At 25.0% G+C, this 20,749-nt stretch overlaps 1 protein-coding gene across 1 annotated transcript in view; it reads left to right on the top strand.

The window, feature by feature from the left end:
• The first annotated feature begins 2,412 nt into the window (after positions 1-2,412).
• Positions 2,413-20,749, top strand: part of LOC142320185 (limbic system-associated membrane protein-like) — a 507,330-nt gene continuing 488,993 nt past the window's right edge. The window contains exon 1 of the mRNA XM_075357870.1: positions 2,413-2,576. Within this exon, the coding sequence (XP_075213985.1) occupies positions 2,510-2,576 (67 nt within the window). The 5' untranslated portion in view covers positions 2,413-2,509. The remainder of the gene's footprint in view (positions 2,577-20,749) is intronic.

Genomic DNA, 20,749 nt, shown 5'->3' with positions numbered 1-20,749 from the left:
TGTTGGAGGTTTTTTTGAAAATAGTTATATTGTTTTTGAAGGTGACTTTTGAATCATGTCTGTCACCTACAATAGTTACGGCACGGATTTTGAAACTGTTAATATTATTAACAATTTTAAACTGGCCAGTAAAAAGTAAATAAAATTTGCATTTTCAGTGGTATTATTTTGAACAAAATTTTTTTAATAAAATTAAAATATTTCTTTCTTTCCCTTGTAATAATTAAATACTGTTTACGCTTTGAAAATATTTTTATTAAAAGAAAGTAATTTAATTTTGATAGATTTAAGTAGTAGGCAATAGTCTGTACAATAACCAAACTTATATTTAAAATAGGAATGTTATCAATTTTTTTCAAATATTCTTTGGTAGTATTCTTTTTTTGTAGTATTTCTTATGGGGTTTATAAGGGAGGTGATTTCTAAGGGGATATGAGGATTTATGTATATTGTGTCACAAGCTAAAAATATTCTCGTGTTAAAAGTTTTGTGTAGTTCAACCCCCTTAAGTGTATAATATTTCTCCTATTACTTATAGATATAGATTACTTATGTAACAATACCAAATTTTACCGTATAATTTCCAGTTAAATTGTTCTTAAGAAACTAAGGTGATGAAGATTTTATTTGATTTCTTATGAATGCTGGAATAGATACCCGCTTAGAAGCGCATCCACCCATTCTTATGATATGACTATACATGCGTGTACGCGTATAATCTTTGTAATCATCGATTTAGTATTACTGGACTCTTGAGAAACTTGTATATTGAAACGTAGAAGAATCCCGGTCGTTCATAAAATTTTCCTTGAACGTTTTGTTAAGAAAAACTACTATTAACGTTTACAAACTTTTCGTTAACATAGTCACGGTAATAAAAGGGGAGGAAAATTTTCATTTTATTACCGTGATATAGCATTTTATTACTAATTTATCGTAGTCATGTAATGACGAAACTTTTGGGTTTCCTGTTTTACCTTAAAAAAAAGACCTTTTCTGAAAAAAAAATATATAAAATCTCCGTGTATTATACCGTAGACAACACAGGCTTTTTTAGAATAAATAACTTAAGAGAAAAATAAAGTTAAATAAAATAATTCGATGAAATATTATTTAAGTTAGTTAACATTTTCTTTATTCGTTTTTTTTTGTTGTAATAATAAGTTTTAGCCGATATTAAATTACATAATTTTACAACAGAAGGGGATAATTAATCTGTTGCTTTACTTTGGATTTGAAGACGTTTTACTGACCGACAGATGTAAAACTAGATTCGAGTGAAACTAGTGAAAATTATTTTTACTCTAGTTTACAGCAATATATTTAACTTTACGTTGAATTAAGGGCAATGGGAAACCACTTCGCTCCTGATTTAAAAAAAATAAATTTGGAAGGAAACTAACAATAGTCATTATGATTAGGGTATTAATATACATTCATTCTTTTTACACTTTATAAGATTATATTAGTATCAATGTAGTTAGTACTTAAAACTGTCTATATTATGGTTTAGATTATAACAGATTTAAAACACGAGCAATCCAAATTATAAGAATACATTTGCGAACCTCATAATTCTTTTTCCATTTTATAAGGTTGTGAACGATTTTTCCCTTTCTTATTTTGTTCTACCCCAAAACTTATGGGTTTCCCAAATGTTGTTTCATACTAGAGGGTAGTTATCATTCCCCGAGGGAGTTAGAGAGTAGAAAATTGCCTCTGAGAGTTTTTTTTAGCTGGAAGTAGCATAATTTTTAAAAACAACAATACTACAGTTAATATTAAGTAATATTCCAGCCTTCTTGTACAATAGTGTCAGAAAATAATATTTAGAGAACACAGACTGATATTTTATTTCTTCTCGTGTTCGGATTTTGTCGATATTATTTTTTTTCATTAATTCTAAGATGGATGAAAGATTTAATTCATCGTTACGGATAGCATGATAGTTCCATGCTTTGATGTAGTTAAAAATTTAAAATATGCCATTTTAAAATGATAAAGAATTATAAGAGTACTCTTGTTTAATGTTTAATTTGGGAAGAATTATTTCGGTAGAAAGGTTTTCTCACAAAATGAAATTCTGATCTGATTGTGTTTTATCAGATTTTATGAAGTGAATATGAATTGCTAAAATAGTCATAAGTAATAAACTATTTTGTTTTACATGGTATTTTCGTAGAAGATTTGTTTCTCTGTTAGTTTAATAATGCCAAACAAAATATCATTCTGTGTATTTTTAAGTAGTTATAACATAAAATCCTTAATTAATTTTTATATTTCTATGTATTAATATAATTTTTTTATTTATTCTATTTTATTTCATTAGTAACAATAACTAAAAGAGAGGGTTGTGTGGTTTCTGCGCGCGCATCAGTATTGTTACAGTGTTTGGTAGGGCAGCAAAGTAATGTTAGTATCTGCTGGTCTGCCGGCGACTGTGCATCAAACCCGGTGGTGTTGTGTCCTCTCTTGCTGTTGAACTGGAAACGCCGCGTGTTTGTGCACCATGATTTGTCATCTTATTTTTCTCATTTCGTTCTTTTTTGCACCCATTTTTACTTTATCTGCAAGAGGTAACGGTTGTTTAATTATTATTGTTATGAAATATTTACAATTATTTAATTCATTCTGTTTTCATAATCCCGCGAAATACGTCCTGAATGATAAGAAAGGAAATAATATAGTGTATATTAAATAATAGAAAACAAAGCAAAATAAATGATTTTTTTTTTAATATGTAATTTGTTTTCCACTTCAAATTTATTAAAAAAGAATGTATTATTTGAATCTAAATCATTCAAATATAATATATAATTTTTTGTTTATTTATTAACTATTTATTAATGTTGTTAGAGAATATATATATATTTTATTTATTGTTTTAAAAATATTGTATTAAATTTCTGACTGTCATTTTATTATCGGTAGAAGAGGGTTAAAACTGGATAGTTAACCTAATAAACAAATATAGACTAATTTCGCATTTAATATCCTTTTAAAAAATATTACAGTAATTTTTATTACTGAAGATATTAGAACTTCTGATTGTTCAATTAATTATTAGATTATTAAATTCTTTTTAACATTAAAAGTTATTAGAAGAAAATTACCATTAAATAAATACGTTTTATGTTCTGTTAAAAAAATCTGTTTCCTATTTTTTATTTAAAGCTATAATATCTTTAAAAAACTGTGTTTATATTTTTTTAAATACATTTGGGTGATCATTATTTAATTATTGGTAGTGTGATAGTTTAAGTTCTGATATATCATAAAATTGTAGAATTAAAGTTCTTCCATGATATTTTAAATAATTTTTTCCGTTATAAGATTAATTTGTTAATTATTAATATATTATTTAGTAAGATCGATAGATAAATGAGTAAAACTTAACGTAGCCGTTCGTCGAATAAAAAAAATGTCCATAATTAAATACAGAAAAAATATATTAGAAACAGTCATTTGTCACATCGGAAAAGAAACCCGACATTTTTATACATAAATTTAAATCTTATTAGCGTGTTTTTCTTGAGTGTGTTGTATATTTTCTTACTTGAATAATAAAATGTGCTTTCATAAAATATAATTATTTGACTAGTTGTAATAAAACGTCTTTATAATCTGTATTATTATTTTGAAATTCGATTATATATATATATTTTTTTGTAATTTTTATAAGGAATCTATTTGTATTTTGAGTAGACAAATTATTCAAATTAAATTTATAATTAATTTTTGATCGTTCTAAAATGTAAATAAAAATTATTTAAATGTTACATTATTTTATATTTTGGCTTTTATATAAAATGAAGTAAACGTAACGTAACTGAGTTATTCTTTCTTTTAATCGTCAAAAAATACTTAGCCATTCATTATTATACGTTTATTTTATTAGTACGGTATAGGATACTAAAATAAATATTTTAGTTTAAATACACGATCATTTAATTTCAGGTACTAAGAAATTATTGAATTTTACTGTAGCAATTTTTTATGATGAAGTTTATAACCCTACGTATTTATTTAATATTTCATTTCTTTATATCTTTCCGTAAAAGCGAATATTTCTTTCAGTCAAATTACTTACCTTGCTCCTTTTTTGATGCATTACTTTTTTGAAAAAAAAAAGAAAAATATGGTAAGTTTTTTGTATATCCTAGTTAATATGAAAAAAAAAAAAAAATACTTTTCATAAATGATATCTTGAGTTTTCTATGCCTTTCCTTTATAAAATACAAATTTTAGTTTGTATTTCTTCGCCTAACAGATTAAAGAGATATAAGTTTATAGATTTTATTTCCTAAAGATTTTTAAATTTAAAACTGAAATAAATTTATAATGTAAAAATTTTAAATTCTTTTTAAAATCAAAATAAAAACGTTAAAAAACATTTGTTTAAACTTTCGGAAAGAAAGTGACATGTTTTCAATAACGTGTAAATGTATATAATGAAAAAGACTTTTTCCAAGGTAGAGTTTTCTTAAAAATATTTTTTTTATTTGATATAAAATATGATAAATAAAAATTATTGCAAACTAACTTAAATTTTATAACTTTTCTAATAAATAATCTGAAATAACATATTAAATAAATCTCTCGTTAACAATTCGAAAATATAAATAAAATTATTTTTATTCTTCAATATTTTCCTGTCAAGTTTTTATTTGAACAAATAATTTTCGTTAAAAGAAATATATGGAATTAGAGTAAATAAATTTAAAATCGTATCTGTGCCAACAAAGCAACTTGTTCTGAATGATTGACTGATTTATCAACGTCTAGCAAAGAATGTTAAAGATAAATTGATGAAAATTTGTATACATATTCTTCTTACGGTGTGAGTGCGCACTAAAAGATTTTTTTTAATTCCGAGCTTAAAGGGTTAAAATGGAGTAACAATAAAATTTTCAATTTTTTTAATTTCTCTGTAACAAATTAGGTTATCAACTTAATTTTTGGTGTAATTTTCATGTAAATATCTGAAAACAAATTTCTACATTTTTCGAAATTCGACCTTGAAATTGGTGAAGATTGGAAAAAAAATTGAACAATCATTGCAAATATTTTTCAGATAGATATCTAAAAATCATTTTTGAGTTTTTTTTATTTAGCTACAGTGTACGGCGCGCGTTGGCTCAACAAACACAGCCAGTGTTACTGTATATGTGAGGCAACTTTCTGCATGTCTCCAACTAAAAAACACAAAATAAAAAAAAGATAAGCGAAGTACGGATACGAAGTAGTGGTGTGTGTCGGGTAACGGTGAAAACCGGGCAAAATACATTTTTACCCGTAAACAATACCGGCAATCAATTATAACTAATATCTTTAAGAGGAAGGCTGAGTATTTTGAAACCCGATACTTCAGATCACTCAAAATTTCGAGTCCTGTACTTGCCAAACTGTTCAAGAAATAACAATACAATTATATTTTTTTTATAAATTGAACATTGTTTAATTTTTATTTATCATTATTATTCTCACAAGCATGAGGTTAATGAACACAGCGGGGTCCAAGAGGCAGAGCTCTCAGGCCAGACAAGAAGAGCGAGCGAAGCGAGCTATTACCGACTAAATATCCCCTGACCACGAGGGAAAATGCATGTAACCATGTAGTGCAGGCGAAGCCAGGTTGTGGGTGCTAAAAATGACGATTAATAATTTTCAAGGACAATAGATGAAGTAGGCAGGCATTAATTTAAGAGAGGACTGTTTCTTTCACGGACAATTTAATGTGGTTTGTTCTAGAGTAAGTTCAAGCAGGAGCTTATTCATTCAAGCATCACAAAAAAAAATTTACCAAAATTTTCATTAAATGCCAAGACGGGGATTTAATGAAAATCTGGAAACAATATTCTTTATTAAATAACTTTTATTTGTAAATAAATAAGTTTGCTATTAAAAAAAATGTTGCGTTTGAAGCCCCGACTGGAGAACGCTGGTATATCTATATTTAATATTTCATCTATTATAACTTTTTTTGGTTTCTTTTTTATTTTTTAATCGTTCTAATTTTGTGAAAAAGGCATATTATGAAGTTGCAATTCTTTTGATTCTTAATAATTTCTGTTTAGTTGTTATACTAAACGTTTTTAATATAAATGTGTATCTTAATTTGGATTTAACATACTAAGTTTAAATGCAAGAAACAAATGTAAGAAAAAAAGTAAAAACGAAAAAAAACATCAAATTAAAAATACAGAATTACTATTTTTTTTTTTTTTTAATAAGAATTGTTCATTTTTATTATGAAAAGAATATTTATTAATATATATATTTTTTTTCATTTTTTCTTTTCAGCAAATTTTTATTTTACTTTTCATTAAATAATAGTAATTTATTGTAAACAATACGCAAGGATAACGTGTATGATTTTCACTTGTATCTTTAATATCTTTCAAAAAATAATAAAACGTTTGCTGATTAAAAAAGTGCGTAATTTTTTTTTGTTTTAATAACTTTTTTGAATTTGTTCCCGTTGGGTAAAGGAAATTTTCAGTTTTTTTAGGAGTTATATTTCTTTAAAAGGTCGTCATAAAAACTTTTATGAAGAAGAATAGGAAGTTGAGGTAAAGATAAATAAAAATTAAGTTGAAATGTTTGCATTCATAATTAAGTTTTCTATAAATTACGATTTTTAAGCAAACAAGGCAGTTTTACATAGACGTTTGAATTCGGTTTTTTAATAAAAAAAAGTTTCTTTGTCTAAAAATAGCATCCTTATTATTCTAAAAATTGTACAAATTTTCAAAACAGATTTAAACTCACTACATTTTTTCATACGAAAAGAACACCCACTCGCGTGCAGAAACACTAGCTAGCATTAACCACAAAATGGTTTTAAATGCTCTTGTAATTAATAATTACAAGTAACAAACGTACTGTTACTTTTAAAACAAATTATTGCACATGAATCAAATACATAATACATTACATGATAATACAATATATTATTAGTAATATATAAAAATAATTTTTTATTTTAAGAAATAGGTTTATGTAGTTATTTAGAAAAGAAGAAAAGGCAGTTTTTCTATCGTTTAATGTTTCAGTGCATCCAATATTATTTGTTTTAAATATGCTGGCATAATTTGAAAAAATTGAAGGTGAATGTCACATCACCTTCTTCTAATGATTCAAGAAGAATTTTAAAATTAGTTACACTTTTTACGGGACATAATTACAGATTTTACATTTATTTTAATTTTTGTATGTGTTTTTAGGGAGATATCAACATATAAATTGTAATGTATCTTTTAGTATAATATTAAGAGTGAAATATATTAATGCAAGATAATCTGGGAACTTATTTTAATTAAACTGAGTTCTCGTAGACATTTATATAGATAGAGATAGGATTGGGTACAAGAAACTTTTATATCTGGAACCACCAAGGTTTCTTCATCTACTTATCAAGTATCAGTCACAACCAACAAAATCTTATTAATCAGTTCAGGGGTTTCCATGATGTGCGGGTGAAAAGAATATCATTGATTGAAGTTTGTAAAGAAAGTAACAATAACTTTCACGAACCATCTTGAAATCTAAATCTATTTATATTTCATTTTTCATAGTTTTCAGCTTTTATTTTTTAACCATTTTCAACCCGAAAAATATTATTTGTGCAAATTTTAAATAAAATCAGCAATGTATTTTAATTTTTTTAAAACATTTTCGATGTATTTGAATGCAATTACTATGTAAGTTTATACATATACAACTATTAAAAACATCTCTCTCTACAAGTAAATGATCAATGAGAGACGTTTTTATCTATTTTAAATCTTCCTATCTTCTATAATGAAGTGAAAATAATAATTGTTATTACTATTATTGCTTTAATTATTAATTTAAATATTTTTACAGATAAAAGATTTTTCTAAACAAAAACAGTTTGTTTGGTTGCTTATTGACATTTATTTTAACTATTATATTAATAAGTATTCGGAATAAAGTTTATAGCTTTATGAATGAAGATAAAATTAGCAGGATTGTTCGGTTACGTTATTTCTATATAGCTTTTTACACATTAGTTGGCTGAAGCAGTTGAAACGTTTAGCGAAAAAATTCGTCGTTATAAAAAGTAATCAAATTTCAGTTTATTATTCGTTCAGCTTTAATACTATTGAAATATTTTAATGACTTTAAAAAAAAGGAAAGATTACTAGTTAAAAATCTGTTTTTTTTTGCATCCAACCTTTTAATAATAAAATTATAACTTTTTTCACATTATATTCAAATATAGTCTGTAATTTAGTATATATTTATTGCAGAACTTGGAAAAATCGTATTACTGTGGGAAACTGTTCATTTTATAAGATTGAAGCTCAAAAATCTAGGAAAAGTACAAGATTCTTCGTAACTTAATCTTCAAAAATCCCCTTTGACTTCACTCAAGCAAAAATACAAAGCTAATTGTATTCACCGCAATTCCTATTATTAAATTCGGATCCCAAAAGTCTAATTCATCATTCCTCATCCGTTTATAATCACAGTTGAACTATACATTTCTTTGTTTTGTTTAAGAACTTCGTTTACTCCCAACAACTGCGGTAAAAATGCTCATTCAACTATTATATTTATTAAAATATTCTTACAGTAAACTGGAAGTATTAATGACAATTTAATTTTGAATTTGGTTTTATTAAAATTACAATTTTCTTTGTCAGTAGAATAAAGGAGAATTAATTTTTTTACGCTTATAAGAATTTAAGAAATTAATTTAACAGTACAGATATTTTTCTTTGTTTATGGCAAATAAAAATGGTATGACTAATAAAACCTAAACAAAATAAACTACATTACAAAATATATATATATATATATATCACATCTAAAAATAAATTTCTTGATTGTTTTACGTAGATAATAAATACTTTATTTTAAAAATTCTTTAGGTTATACAACCATTAAATATTAATAAATACAAAAAAAAAATGCAAAAAATAATAGTTTTACTTCAAAAAGCTTCTGATATGGAGTGAAATAATTAATATTAATTTAATTTTTTTTTGTAATTTTTTATTTATTGATATTTAATGATTATATAACTTAAAGAATTTTTAAAATAAAATATTTATTTATATATATATATATATATATATATATATATATATATATATATATATATATATATATATGTCTTTTAATTATGATAAACTAGTCTGTAAGATGACAAGTTGTCACAAATTTTTTTTTGCGGTTGTATTAAAATTTTATAGCGTTTCGTACTCGTATTTTATTATATTCAGGTTTTTTATTTCACTGAAAAAATTCCTTCCCAAAACTATACTTTTTAAATTGAGATCGGTTACTTCTTCATAAAGTCCGTCAGTATTGATATAGTATTTTATGTAGGAGTGTTACAATTTAAAATTATACTTATATTTACGGTTTGATTAATTGATTATTTAGTGTGATTATTATTACTGATTAGTTTGATTTATTATTATTACGCTGCACACGTTTTTCCAGTGATAAAATCAGTATTCGTTTAATACATCTGTGAGAAAAAAATTGAAGCGTTTGTTAAAAAATTAACATGTGGATTTACATAGATTGATATTTTGTATCATGAGTTTATTAAACTTTCAGAATTTCATAGAAATTTAAAACATTGCGTGTATGCTTATTTGTAAGGTACACATTATGATATTAGAGCTAATTAAAAATAAATATTCGAATTTTTTTCATAAAAAGGTTATTAATAAATAATTTAAAAAAAAATCTATGTAAGCTATTTTCCTTTAGTGCAAATATCCAACTGGAATTGACATTTAGAAACAAGGAAACCTGGTAATTTTAGTAGGCCATTTTGGGTCCACCGCTAGCTTGGATAAAAGGTGGCTGTTCAACGAATCGGTCTTATAGGAAAAAAAATTCTTATACGAAAAAAAAATTAGAAAATTAATCGCTGAAAATTACGGCCTTTTTCAGTAAAAAGGCAAAACACAATTTAAAATTTTAATCCTTTTTGTTTGTAAAAAAGTGATGGAATTTTTAATTTTACATTACAAATATTCTTTTGTTTAATTTATTCTGTGATCTTTACATTATTCGCGTGCGTGTGTGTGCAGTTGTGCGCGCTTGATTGTTCTTGTGAGCAGTCTATTATTTATATTTCCAACTTAATTGTAAACTCATGCTGTAATATCATTATTATGTAATGTTTTACAAAGCATTATCAAGATTTGTTGAGGATATCTATTGGATTCCACTGACATCAAAGCGTAAATTATTATTGCAATTTATTGTAACTCTTTGGAACGAGCGGAATGAATAAAATTCGAACAGCAAAATTATACGCTCTATAAAATTTCACGTCCTACAGGATAGAGATCAATCGTTACTCAGATTTTATTAAGTTTATTATTTTTTCAAAAGATGATTTCATTAATGTAAATAAGTATTTATATATATATATATATCTTTATTTTGTGTTTTTATTTGTACTTAACTTCAGTTAAAACTCTTTTAACTACGTCAAATAATACAGAATTTAATTGGAAAAATATAATTAAATCTAAAATACAAGGGTTAAAAATGCTTATATAAAAAATTTCTCCCTGAAAATTTTGCTAAAAAAGTTCTCAGAAATGATTCATTTTTTTGTAATCAATTTCTAAAAACAATCCGTAAAAAAATAAATAAGTAAAAACTATTATTTATGGAGAAATTACGTATAATTTAAGAATATTCAAAAATTAAATTGAATATTGTAACATTATAACATAACTTGTACCTTATAACATATGAAAAATTAGAATTGATAATAGACAACTAACAAGTTTTCCTTAGGGAAATCTGTAAAACCAATCTGACGTGGTGTGCAACTCTGAAACGCATCAAATTGTAAATATTAATAAAAATAAACTCATACTTATACTAATAATAAAATTGAAGTTAATCTGTAGTTTCTTTATATTACTTTCAATATTATAAAAAAAAAAATGCAATAAATCTTTTTTTATGAAGCTTTTTTCAACTTCTTAATCCTGAAAGTTAACTCCAAAATTAATTAATCCTGGCTGCCCATAATTCGCCTATTCAGAAAATTTTGCTATTATCGCCTTTTTTAATCTTTTTTTTTCTAAAAAATCTCATAATTTTAAGCTTTACAATCCGTCTAGTTTTTTATACTCCTCTTTAAAATTACATTTCAAAGGAATCTAATCTTTTTTGTACATGTTTCACGACTACTATAAAACGTGATCTCCGAAAAAAACTTTTTTAATCAATTACAATTTGAGAAAGGATTAATTTGTTTATTCTAAGTTAATATAAAATCATTTAAAAGTAAATTTAAATAACGGGCGGTGATATTATATTTCTCAGATTAATATATCAAAATTGTTTGATAATTATCGAATTGAATTCAACATAAAAGCTCATGATACATCATTTAAAAAAGTACCGTATGCACTACTGAATGAAGTATTAAAACTGTATTCATTCATGGGGTATATTTAAATATATTCTGTAGAGTCTATACATAGATCATTTATCAAAATAATCGTGATAATAATAGTAGTATATTATTTAAATAATATACATTCAATAGATTTGGGCAAATGCCCAAATTATATTCATTAATTATAATTAATTCTGATAAAATAAATAATAACTTCAGCGTAATATCTTAAAATATCGTACTAAAAATTTATTAAACATATAAATAATAAATATTATAAATAGCAATAATAGATATACGAAGTTTTAGCTTAATTAATGTAAAACTTGATCATACTTATACATAGTTTTACCACTTGAAACTTTAATAATTTTCGAGAGCGAAGAGTAAGTTAACTTTTGACTTATACATATGTATGCATATTACCTGTTTATACGTGAATAAATATGCAGTTATTATGAGATGTCAAGTATTGACCTTGTTTAATGATGTACAATTTTAACATTTTATAATTATCTTTAATTTAATGAAATGAAATTTTTTTTAAATAAAAAAAATATATATATAAAATATTAAATTTTAAAATTACAGGAAAATTACTGTTAATTGCAAAATACGAATGAAGTGGTTTTTTCTATATAAGGTATAGATCAGAACTGGAATAGTATAATCAATCGGTTTTAAATAATCCGGTTACATCAATACCAGATTCATTGGTTGGTGATTGTACATCTAAAGTGAACTCAATTATATTAACTTTTAATTCAACTGATATATAAAAGTAACATTTTATTAAATTAATGTAATACAAGTTATCCGAATTATAGTTTTGATCAATTTGCAAAACTTAAACATTGAAAAATAGGCTTTTTATGATGAATGCGACCAATATTTTTCAGTATTTCAAAACTGAATTTCTCAGAAAATATTTTAACTGTCTTAATAAAACTTTTTTTCATCGGGTAACGATGAAAAAAGTGAAGAAACGATGAAAACGATACAAAACTTTTTCTACAAATTTTTAGCGCCTACAAAAGGTTTTTACAAAATTATTGAAAATTTAATGGTTTTTACCTTTTAATCATAGGCTCTTATTATAAACCAACTATTAGTGGAAGAGTTTCATTTCATGTATATATAAATGAACAGATCTTGATTACAAAAAATTAAATGATCTTAAAAAGCTTTCAAAAGATCACTGCTCAGCGACAGTTCTATAACGGGGATTAAACGTTAATTAATCTTGATAAACGAATACTTACTTTAACGAGACAAGTAAATATATTTTTTAAATATTTGTGTATGTTTAATAAAATTGTTAAAAATACTACTAATAAAGGTTAAAGATTTTGTTCCTTTTCTACACAATTTTGAGTATTAACTTTATTTATAAAGATTAATTCTTAATGTAAGATATTTAAATTTAAAAATATTTCAGGCTTTACATAGAAAAAGGGACTTACTTGGAATTTACATGTTATCACAATATGTAAAAACTTTTGACATTAGGCGTAAGCAGCTCTTCTACTTGACTTCCAAGTCCTCAAATCTTGCACCTTATTTAAAACTCCAGGTTATAAATCTTTCTTTAAAAGCCATTGCAATTTAAAAACGTCTGTCATACTAAAATATAATTTTAAATCGAAACTACTAATGCATGTAGGAGTAACTAATATCCCCTGTGTTGTAATAAGTTCGGTATTACATCTGCCGATGTAATTCTTAAGGAATTCCAGACATCAATTATGAATTTAAACGGATATTTTTTAAAAAGAAACTAAGTCATAAAACCAATAATTATATTAGACTCGATAGACCTATCAAAAAACCGTTTACGGTACCGAAATGACGTCAAAGTTGAGATACACTGCAAGTCTCTTTAAAATATGTATTCGTTTATATATATATATATATATATATATATATATATATATATATATATTATTAATATTATTATATTTTAAATTTAAATAAATAAATAACACAGAAAAAAGAAGAAATAAAAAACACAGAAAGCAATAAAAATAGATTTTAATGGACTGATAATAATCTGTAGCAGTAATCTATCTTGGCTTTCGCGATTAGTGCTTCTTTGGAAGATTTTAAAAATAATTTAATTGCATATAATCAAGTTTTATTTAATCAGTTTTATTTTATCTTCTAATCAAGAATAAAGTCTATAAAAAAATTATACATCTATAGATATTCGTTTGATTTTTAATATTGAAAATTTTGTTTCGTTTAATAACTTGTTATAATCCGCCAAGTTTTCATTTGTTTTGAATTAATAAACTTCAAAATTCTTTCATTTATATTTAGTTTATGAAATAATTTATTCATATAGTTTTATTCTGAAGAAAATCTCAACAAGTTTTATTCAAAATTTTTTTATATTTATTGCCCGTTTAATAATTGGCGTTATTTAACGCCAATTATATTATGTTCTTCGATCCCAATCTTTTGTCTTTTACTCCACATTTCTAAAAAAAACTACTTAAAATACAGTTCTATGATCAATTATTTTAAAATTTCCAGGTCAGATTTCATATAAAAGCTCTAAATGCATCTTTGAATTTGGCGGACTCAAGAATTACAGTCCTTTATCAAAGGGATAAAAATCAAGGCGAATCTTTCGCCAGCCGACACTCATTATCGAATCGTTTCCGAACCTATGTTTGTATGAACTTTCATCTTTATTCTTTATCTTCATAAGATAAGGTTAATTATTTTTTAATTGGCTGAAAGTATTAATTTTACTTTTATGACATATTTACATTATAAATTTTATTAATTAGAACGGGTTATAATAAAAGAACGGGTTATAAAGAGTTTACTTATAACTTAGAGGGTACAACAATTTTTTATTAATAATTTTTATATCTTAATTACCATGATTTTTCATTTGCTTATTCTACAATATTCTTGTTTTCTTTTTCTTTTTCCTATAATCCAACATCTTGGGTTTGGTGGGTGCTGGAACATAAACAGCCATCTTACTCTATCCCTTCACTACTCCATCAAAAGTCTCCCACTCTCTATAACTTTACTTATAAATCTACCTTAATTTTATCTTTTTTTTTTGTTTTCTTCTAAGTCTCCTTCCATTTATCTTGCTATTCAACATTTTCGATGCTTTTCTAGCTTCTCTCATTTGTTAACTTCTCTAAAGCGTATGAGTTTTTCTCACTTCACCCCGACAGTCTGTTTTGTAAGAATCTTCTGCATCCTTCATGCAATTAGGTAGAGCAAACTTCATTTGTTTACTACTTTTTGTATACTGCAAGAAAATTTCTACTTCTTTTTATCAATTTCCTGACTAAGAGAATTATTTTATTTTTTAATAATTTATTTAATAAAATATTTATTTATCATTAAATTTTGAAGATGCGATATTTTTATGGTTATGAGTACTCAATTAAGCAGATATATAAAAAAATATAATAACTCTACAATAACATTACATGTTAATACGCAGTAACAATGTTTATTATTTATCAATATTTAATTCATTAATCATTTTATTGCATCGTTAATTTATATGTTTTTATTCTTAAACAATCGATATAATTTTGTTTTTTTCTGATCGACTAATTTTAATACCGTATTTTATTTGTTTTTCAGTGAAATTATATCAAAATATTAAAATTATAGATCTTGATTCATATAATCACTGCTGGCAAACCTATCTCATCCAAGTGAAATTTATCGTTACACTCAAAATAAATTTGATTTAACTACTTAAATTCCGATGTAAGCTAGTTAAACAATGTATTTAATTTATTTTCTAATTGGTCTAATAGCTGTTTAGTAGGTAAATGAGAATGTATATTTGCTACGTCGAAAAGATATAATTTAATTTAATTTAATTTTTTTTTTAAATCTCTTTTTTATAAATGAAGTCTTTCCCATATTTGAATTTGTATTTAATTTATAGCCAAGTCATTTCAGCAGTTATTACTTTTAATAAGTCGTTTAATTTTTTATAAGTTTTAAATTCCAAGAGATTAGAATTTTTTTTAGTGTTGGTATTCTGTAAATACATATTTATATCCGTGTACGTACATTTATATAATACATAAATATCGTGTAATACATTTATATCCGTGTATAAATATTTATTAATTAAGGCAGCATCTATTTTGAATTAGACACACAATTAATATGAAAGGAAATGACTACCTAGTATTATTTTTTGGAAATTATTTTTCTCTCTCCAATTTTCGTAATAAATAATAATTATATACACCAAACATTTAAAAATTATGGAAACGCTTTGTTATTTTAAATAACAAAGAGTGAGTGGGATTAGGCTAGATAAACAGATTCAAATCATCTATTGGGAAGTCACAAATTTTACAAAATTAGAAGTTTTTGTTCACTGTCTCGGATTCACGGCAATCTAGAATCCTACTTAGATTTTTAAACTGTAAGGAAATTACATAACATGATTTTACCGTAAAATTCAACGAGAAAGCTATGGTGAATTGATCCTATTTTCGTGTTAACTCTAGCTTTTAAGATATACCAAAATACAAAATTCATAACAAATGAAACATGAAAAAACCCGCTGAAAGAATTTTTATTGCGTCCACTTTTAAATTGTATTTGTAACGATTCAACGTTTTTTCAATAACTTAGCTACAATCTGCACAATTATAGATACTATGTAACATTTATGAAACTGTTGTAGATCACTTTTGTGTATAGGCAACAGTTTACAGTTTGTTTACTAAATGTACTCCGAAGGTAAAACAAGAAGTAAAGTTCTTACAGATTGCGTAGGAATTTCCTAGTTTAATTTCTTTTGAAATTTTTGCATTTTGATTGCTGAAGTCTGAAAAAAGTGATATCGTCAAAAAAGGCATTTTATTATCATTTTTTGAGAAATTTTAATTTAAAATTACGTTCACATGGCCATTTTGCTGTTAAAAAATTTATGTTCGATTCAAGATAGCGGGTAGAACTATCGAAAACTTTTATTTTATGGCTAGATACATCTGCATTTGTACTTACCGTTGTTTGTATTTAGATGTTTTGTAATATAAATTTTTCAGTCTTTCCTAACGCTAAATATATTTCTTTTAAGTTATTTTCAAACTTTTTTCATAGTTTATACCACGTGATACGTTGTTGACAGTATAATATAATACCCATTAGAAAAACTCATATACATATTAAAATTTGTTTATTATTATTATTTCGTTTGTTAAATTTCTTTTTAAAAATAAAACTGGAATGTATTACATAAAAGCAGAGGTTTTATGCAATAGTGGATCGTAAACACAATTTGGTTTATTAAATTGAAATTTATGATGGATTACCACGCGGATGCAATTAGTAAAGAATTTTTTAAATAAAATTTTGTTGAATACTATTTTGCTCATATTATGTGAGAGAGAAGTAAAATGGTAAAAATGCAGAATGAAATGGTTTAACGAAATAGAGGTATTAAAGGCTTCATCAAACTGGAACTCATAACGTAAATATAAATTCCATTGTTATCATATTTCATGCCACCTTTGGTATTTTACCTGTTAATAAAACTCAAAAATTTCTCTAAGCTAGTACAACAAAACACAAGAAGTGCTTAATTTATTTACAGAATATTTTTTGGTTACGTTTTAATAATTCACGTTTTTAATTAAATATTATTTCAAATTTCGTTGTGAAATGATCACGTTAAATCAATCTAAAAATTCTCATTCAACCGTACGATATTTTTATTTAATATTAAACAGATGATATTTATATGATATTTATTGTCATTTTTTTGTAACTGTATGTTATTACTTTTACTTTTTGTGTAACAAGTTCATTTATTTATTAAAAAATTTTAGTGTGTTTGTTATAATAAAAATAAATAGAATTATAATGAGCTTTTATTGTTTATATAATGTATCTATTTGCGTTTCATATTTTTGGTAGTACTTCGTCCCTCTTTGTTGGTTTCATTAACGCGAAAGTCAAGATAGGTTATTTGTATTGATTATCAGTACGTTAAAATAAATTTTTAATGTTTCTATGTTTTTTATTTCTTCCTTTTTTCTGCGTTATTTATTTAAATTGCCTATTATTTTACTTAGTACAGTCATTTGAAATAATTAGTATACTGGTAATAAAAATGTACACTTTTTTCATATTTTTGAATCGTATAATTATTAAAAATTCTTTTTTGTACATTCTTGTGATTGTTTAAAATACCAAGATAACTAATTTGTAGCAGTACTAATGTTAAAAAAAATGTAAGAAAAGTATCAGTAATAAATCTGTAATATATAATTTATCTCATAGTATAATTTATCCCTGATATAAAAGTAGGCTTTCTCTATGATTATATAGGACGCGTCATAACTTTACAGATGAGCTTGAAGTTAAATAAGTCGTTTCTTAAAAATAAAGTTTGTGGTTTTATTCCACAGTAACTTTTCTGTTAACCCATGATATTATCTTTTATCCCTGTTAAAAAAATAGCTGGCAAAGTATTGAATGAGTCTCCCGGCTATTAATAATAAAAATTTAAAGAGTTAGAACCAAAAATTAGAATATATATTTGCATTTTTAGAGGTGGGGGATATATTTTAAGAAAACCTTTTCTAAAAATATTTATGTATAGGTTAATCTTAACAGAGTCGCTTAAGTAAATTTCTCTCAAAATCTAATATTCCCTTCAGTAAAGGCTAAAATAAGAAAAAAGGTTTTCAAAAAACTTTTCTGCATTTTAGGTCCCCAGGGTCTATGCCGGCCTCCGTGGCGCGAGTGGTAGCGTCTCGGCCTTTCATCGGAGGTCCCGGGTTCGAATCCCGATTAAGCATGGCATTTTTACACAAGATACAAATCATTCAAAAAAACAGTCCAGCGTCTATAACTTAAAAAAAAATTGTAATCTGATAATTGATATTATACATTGTATAATATCTTTTATATATGTTTATGAAGTATATATGTTATTTCAACAAAAACATTTTAAATACTTAAATCGAAGGAAGATAAAGCAAAAACCAAAAAATATATATTTGCATTTAAGAGGCGGGGGTTGATTTTTTAAAAATATACATATTTTTTTGATTATTTGTGTGTGTATTGTAGGTAACAAATTTAATTTAATAAAGTTTTCTCTAAAATGCTTCTGAAGAAAATTAAAAACGTTTTTTTCGATATTCTCACCCCTTAACGAATTGTGAAAAAAATGAATGGGATTAAAGTCCCAACTATAAAAATATTTGTGCCACATTTGAGGAAAATCGGTTTGGTCAATGCTGAGATATAAGGCCAACAAAGCAGTGCAACATACATATACTTACTCATATTCATCATACTTATGTGTTGTTTGAACTCGTTGGATCATAAAACGTAATGACTTGCGAAATACCTAATACTCAATTTCTTAAATTATCACCTTACTTTCCCCTTTAATATACCCTTTTTTCCTGCTTTTTAACCTAACTCAATTTTGCGCCTCTGTAAAACGCGCAATATTTTTAAATATACGTCGTATTAACTGCTTAATAGCATACATATTTGTCATTATTCTCGTACGACTTAGGAATTTCAGAGGGTGTTGTTTCTTGTTAGAATTATTTTCAAATAATAATTACGTCTTTTAGGACTAGTTAATTTAAAAAGAGAAATTATTGTGTTTGTTTTAATAAAATTAGTAAGAAAGTGTTTTTAATAATCCATAGGTATGATATATAAATTGCTTTAAATCTGTGGAAAAACCACTTTAACAATCGCTTAATAATATAAAAGATATATCTTTATTGTGGAATGCAGCTGATAAAATCAGAAACAGACCTATCACAAGAATTATGGGTACATTTCCGCATTGACACATAATACTTAATCATATTTTTATTTATTAATTGTATTTTATACAAGATCTACCATAATAATTGTTGCTTTTTATTACAAATAAGATTTCTTATTAAGATTACAAAAGTAAACATACGATTTTTAATAGTTTTGGTTGAAAAACGCCTGAATTAGGCGACGGCAATGAGAAAAGATTAGTTATCAGATAACCTTTAATTAATTCTACTTTTTTAACCGTTCTTTTAATTCTATATATTATTGTGCGTCGAATTTGGTTAAAAGGTGATCAGAAAAACTTATATTTCCTTAGTCATTCTTCACGCTTTTAAAGAAATATATCATTAACGAAGTAAAACAAATTGGTTAATAGAAAAATGTTTGGAAACCTCAAGACTACTCTCGATTTTAACTGTTATTACCAAACAAGTTATTAAACTTGAACGCACTAGAAAATATAGAGGTTGTCAAATATAATAAATGTTGAAAAATATAAATTACTTTTTCTTGTTATGAAAGAGCAGCCATCAACAGCTGCAGTCATTATCTTGGTGGAAATTGGTAGCGTATGGAAAATATACCATGCTTGACCGAGATTCAAATCCGGCACTCAGAACGAAATGCCGAGACACTACCTATTCAGCCATAGTGGTCGGTTTAAATGATTTCAGTTGTTATTTAAGAATTATTAAAATTATTATAAAATGTATAATAAAAGTTGTTTTTCATACTTCTACGTATGCTGGTATAAATGAATCCGTAGACCCTAGTTCAAAGTACACTTTGCATTTTTTAACAATAAAATGAAGAATTATATTATAGTATTATAATAAATTTAATATTATAATATTTTAGTACTATAATACATTTATTTCATGTACAGTAGTAAAAAAGGAAGCACCGATAGTTATTTGTTTTGAATACGTGGACTAATTATTTTGACTTAAATACGGGGATAAAAGTTTTGAAAATTAATTAAATAAAATTTACATTCAAAGCTTTTATTTAAAGTAAAAAGATCGGATTACGTTAATGCAACTTATATTTTTTACTCAATTTTATATCTATTATATTGAGTTTAATATTGGTGTTACATAATAGGTCTGAGTGTGTGTATATATATATGTTACATATGTTATATGGGTGTGTTTGTATACACGCGCTTATGAATAGCGTGGATAGCCTTATCATATTAACTGCAGTATTAAAATAAATTTAACAATAAATATATCTGATACGCAAAAAGACCAAGATCTAACCTTAAAATATACTTTCACGTCAAACACAGATGTTTGTTATAATCAAAAACATTTTATCTTTCTCAAATTGATATATTTTTCATTTTTAGCTTTGTTTTGTTATTTAAAAGTTTACTGTTAAAAAATGCACTTACCAGTACATTGTTAAATAATCGTACGATAAGGCAATGTGTAGAATTAAACAGGTTGCTTGAAACGTCAAATATTTGATGTTGTATATCAATAAATATCATTATTTTATTTTTTTATAAATAAAAACGAAAAACTA

This window comes from Lycorma delicatula, chromosome 2 (assembly GCF_047948215.1).
Source record: "Lycorma delicatula isolate Av1 chromosome 2, ASM4794821v1, whole genome shotgun sequence".
NCBI classification, from domain to species: Eukaryota; Metazoa; Arthropoda; class Insecta; order Hemiptera; family Fulgoridae; genus Lycorma; species Lycorma delicatula.
The sequence above is the reverse complement of the archived record's forward strand: the minus strand, read 5'-3'. Positions and strand labels throughout refer to the sequence as shown.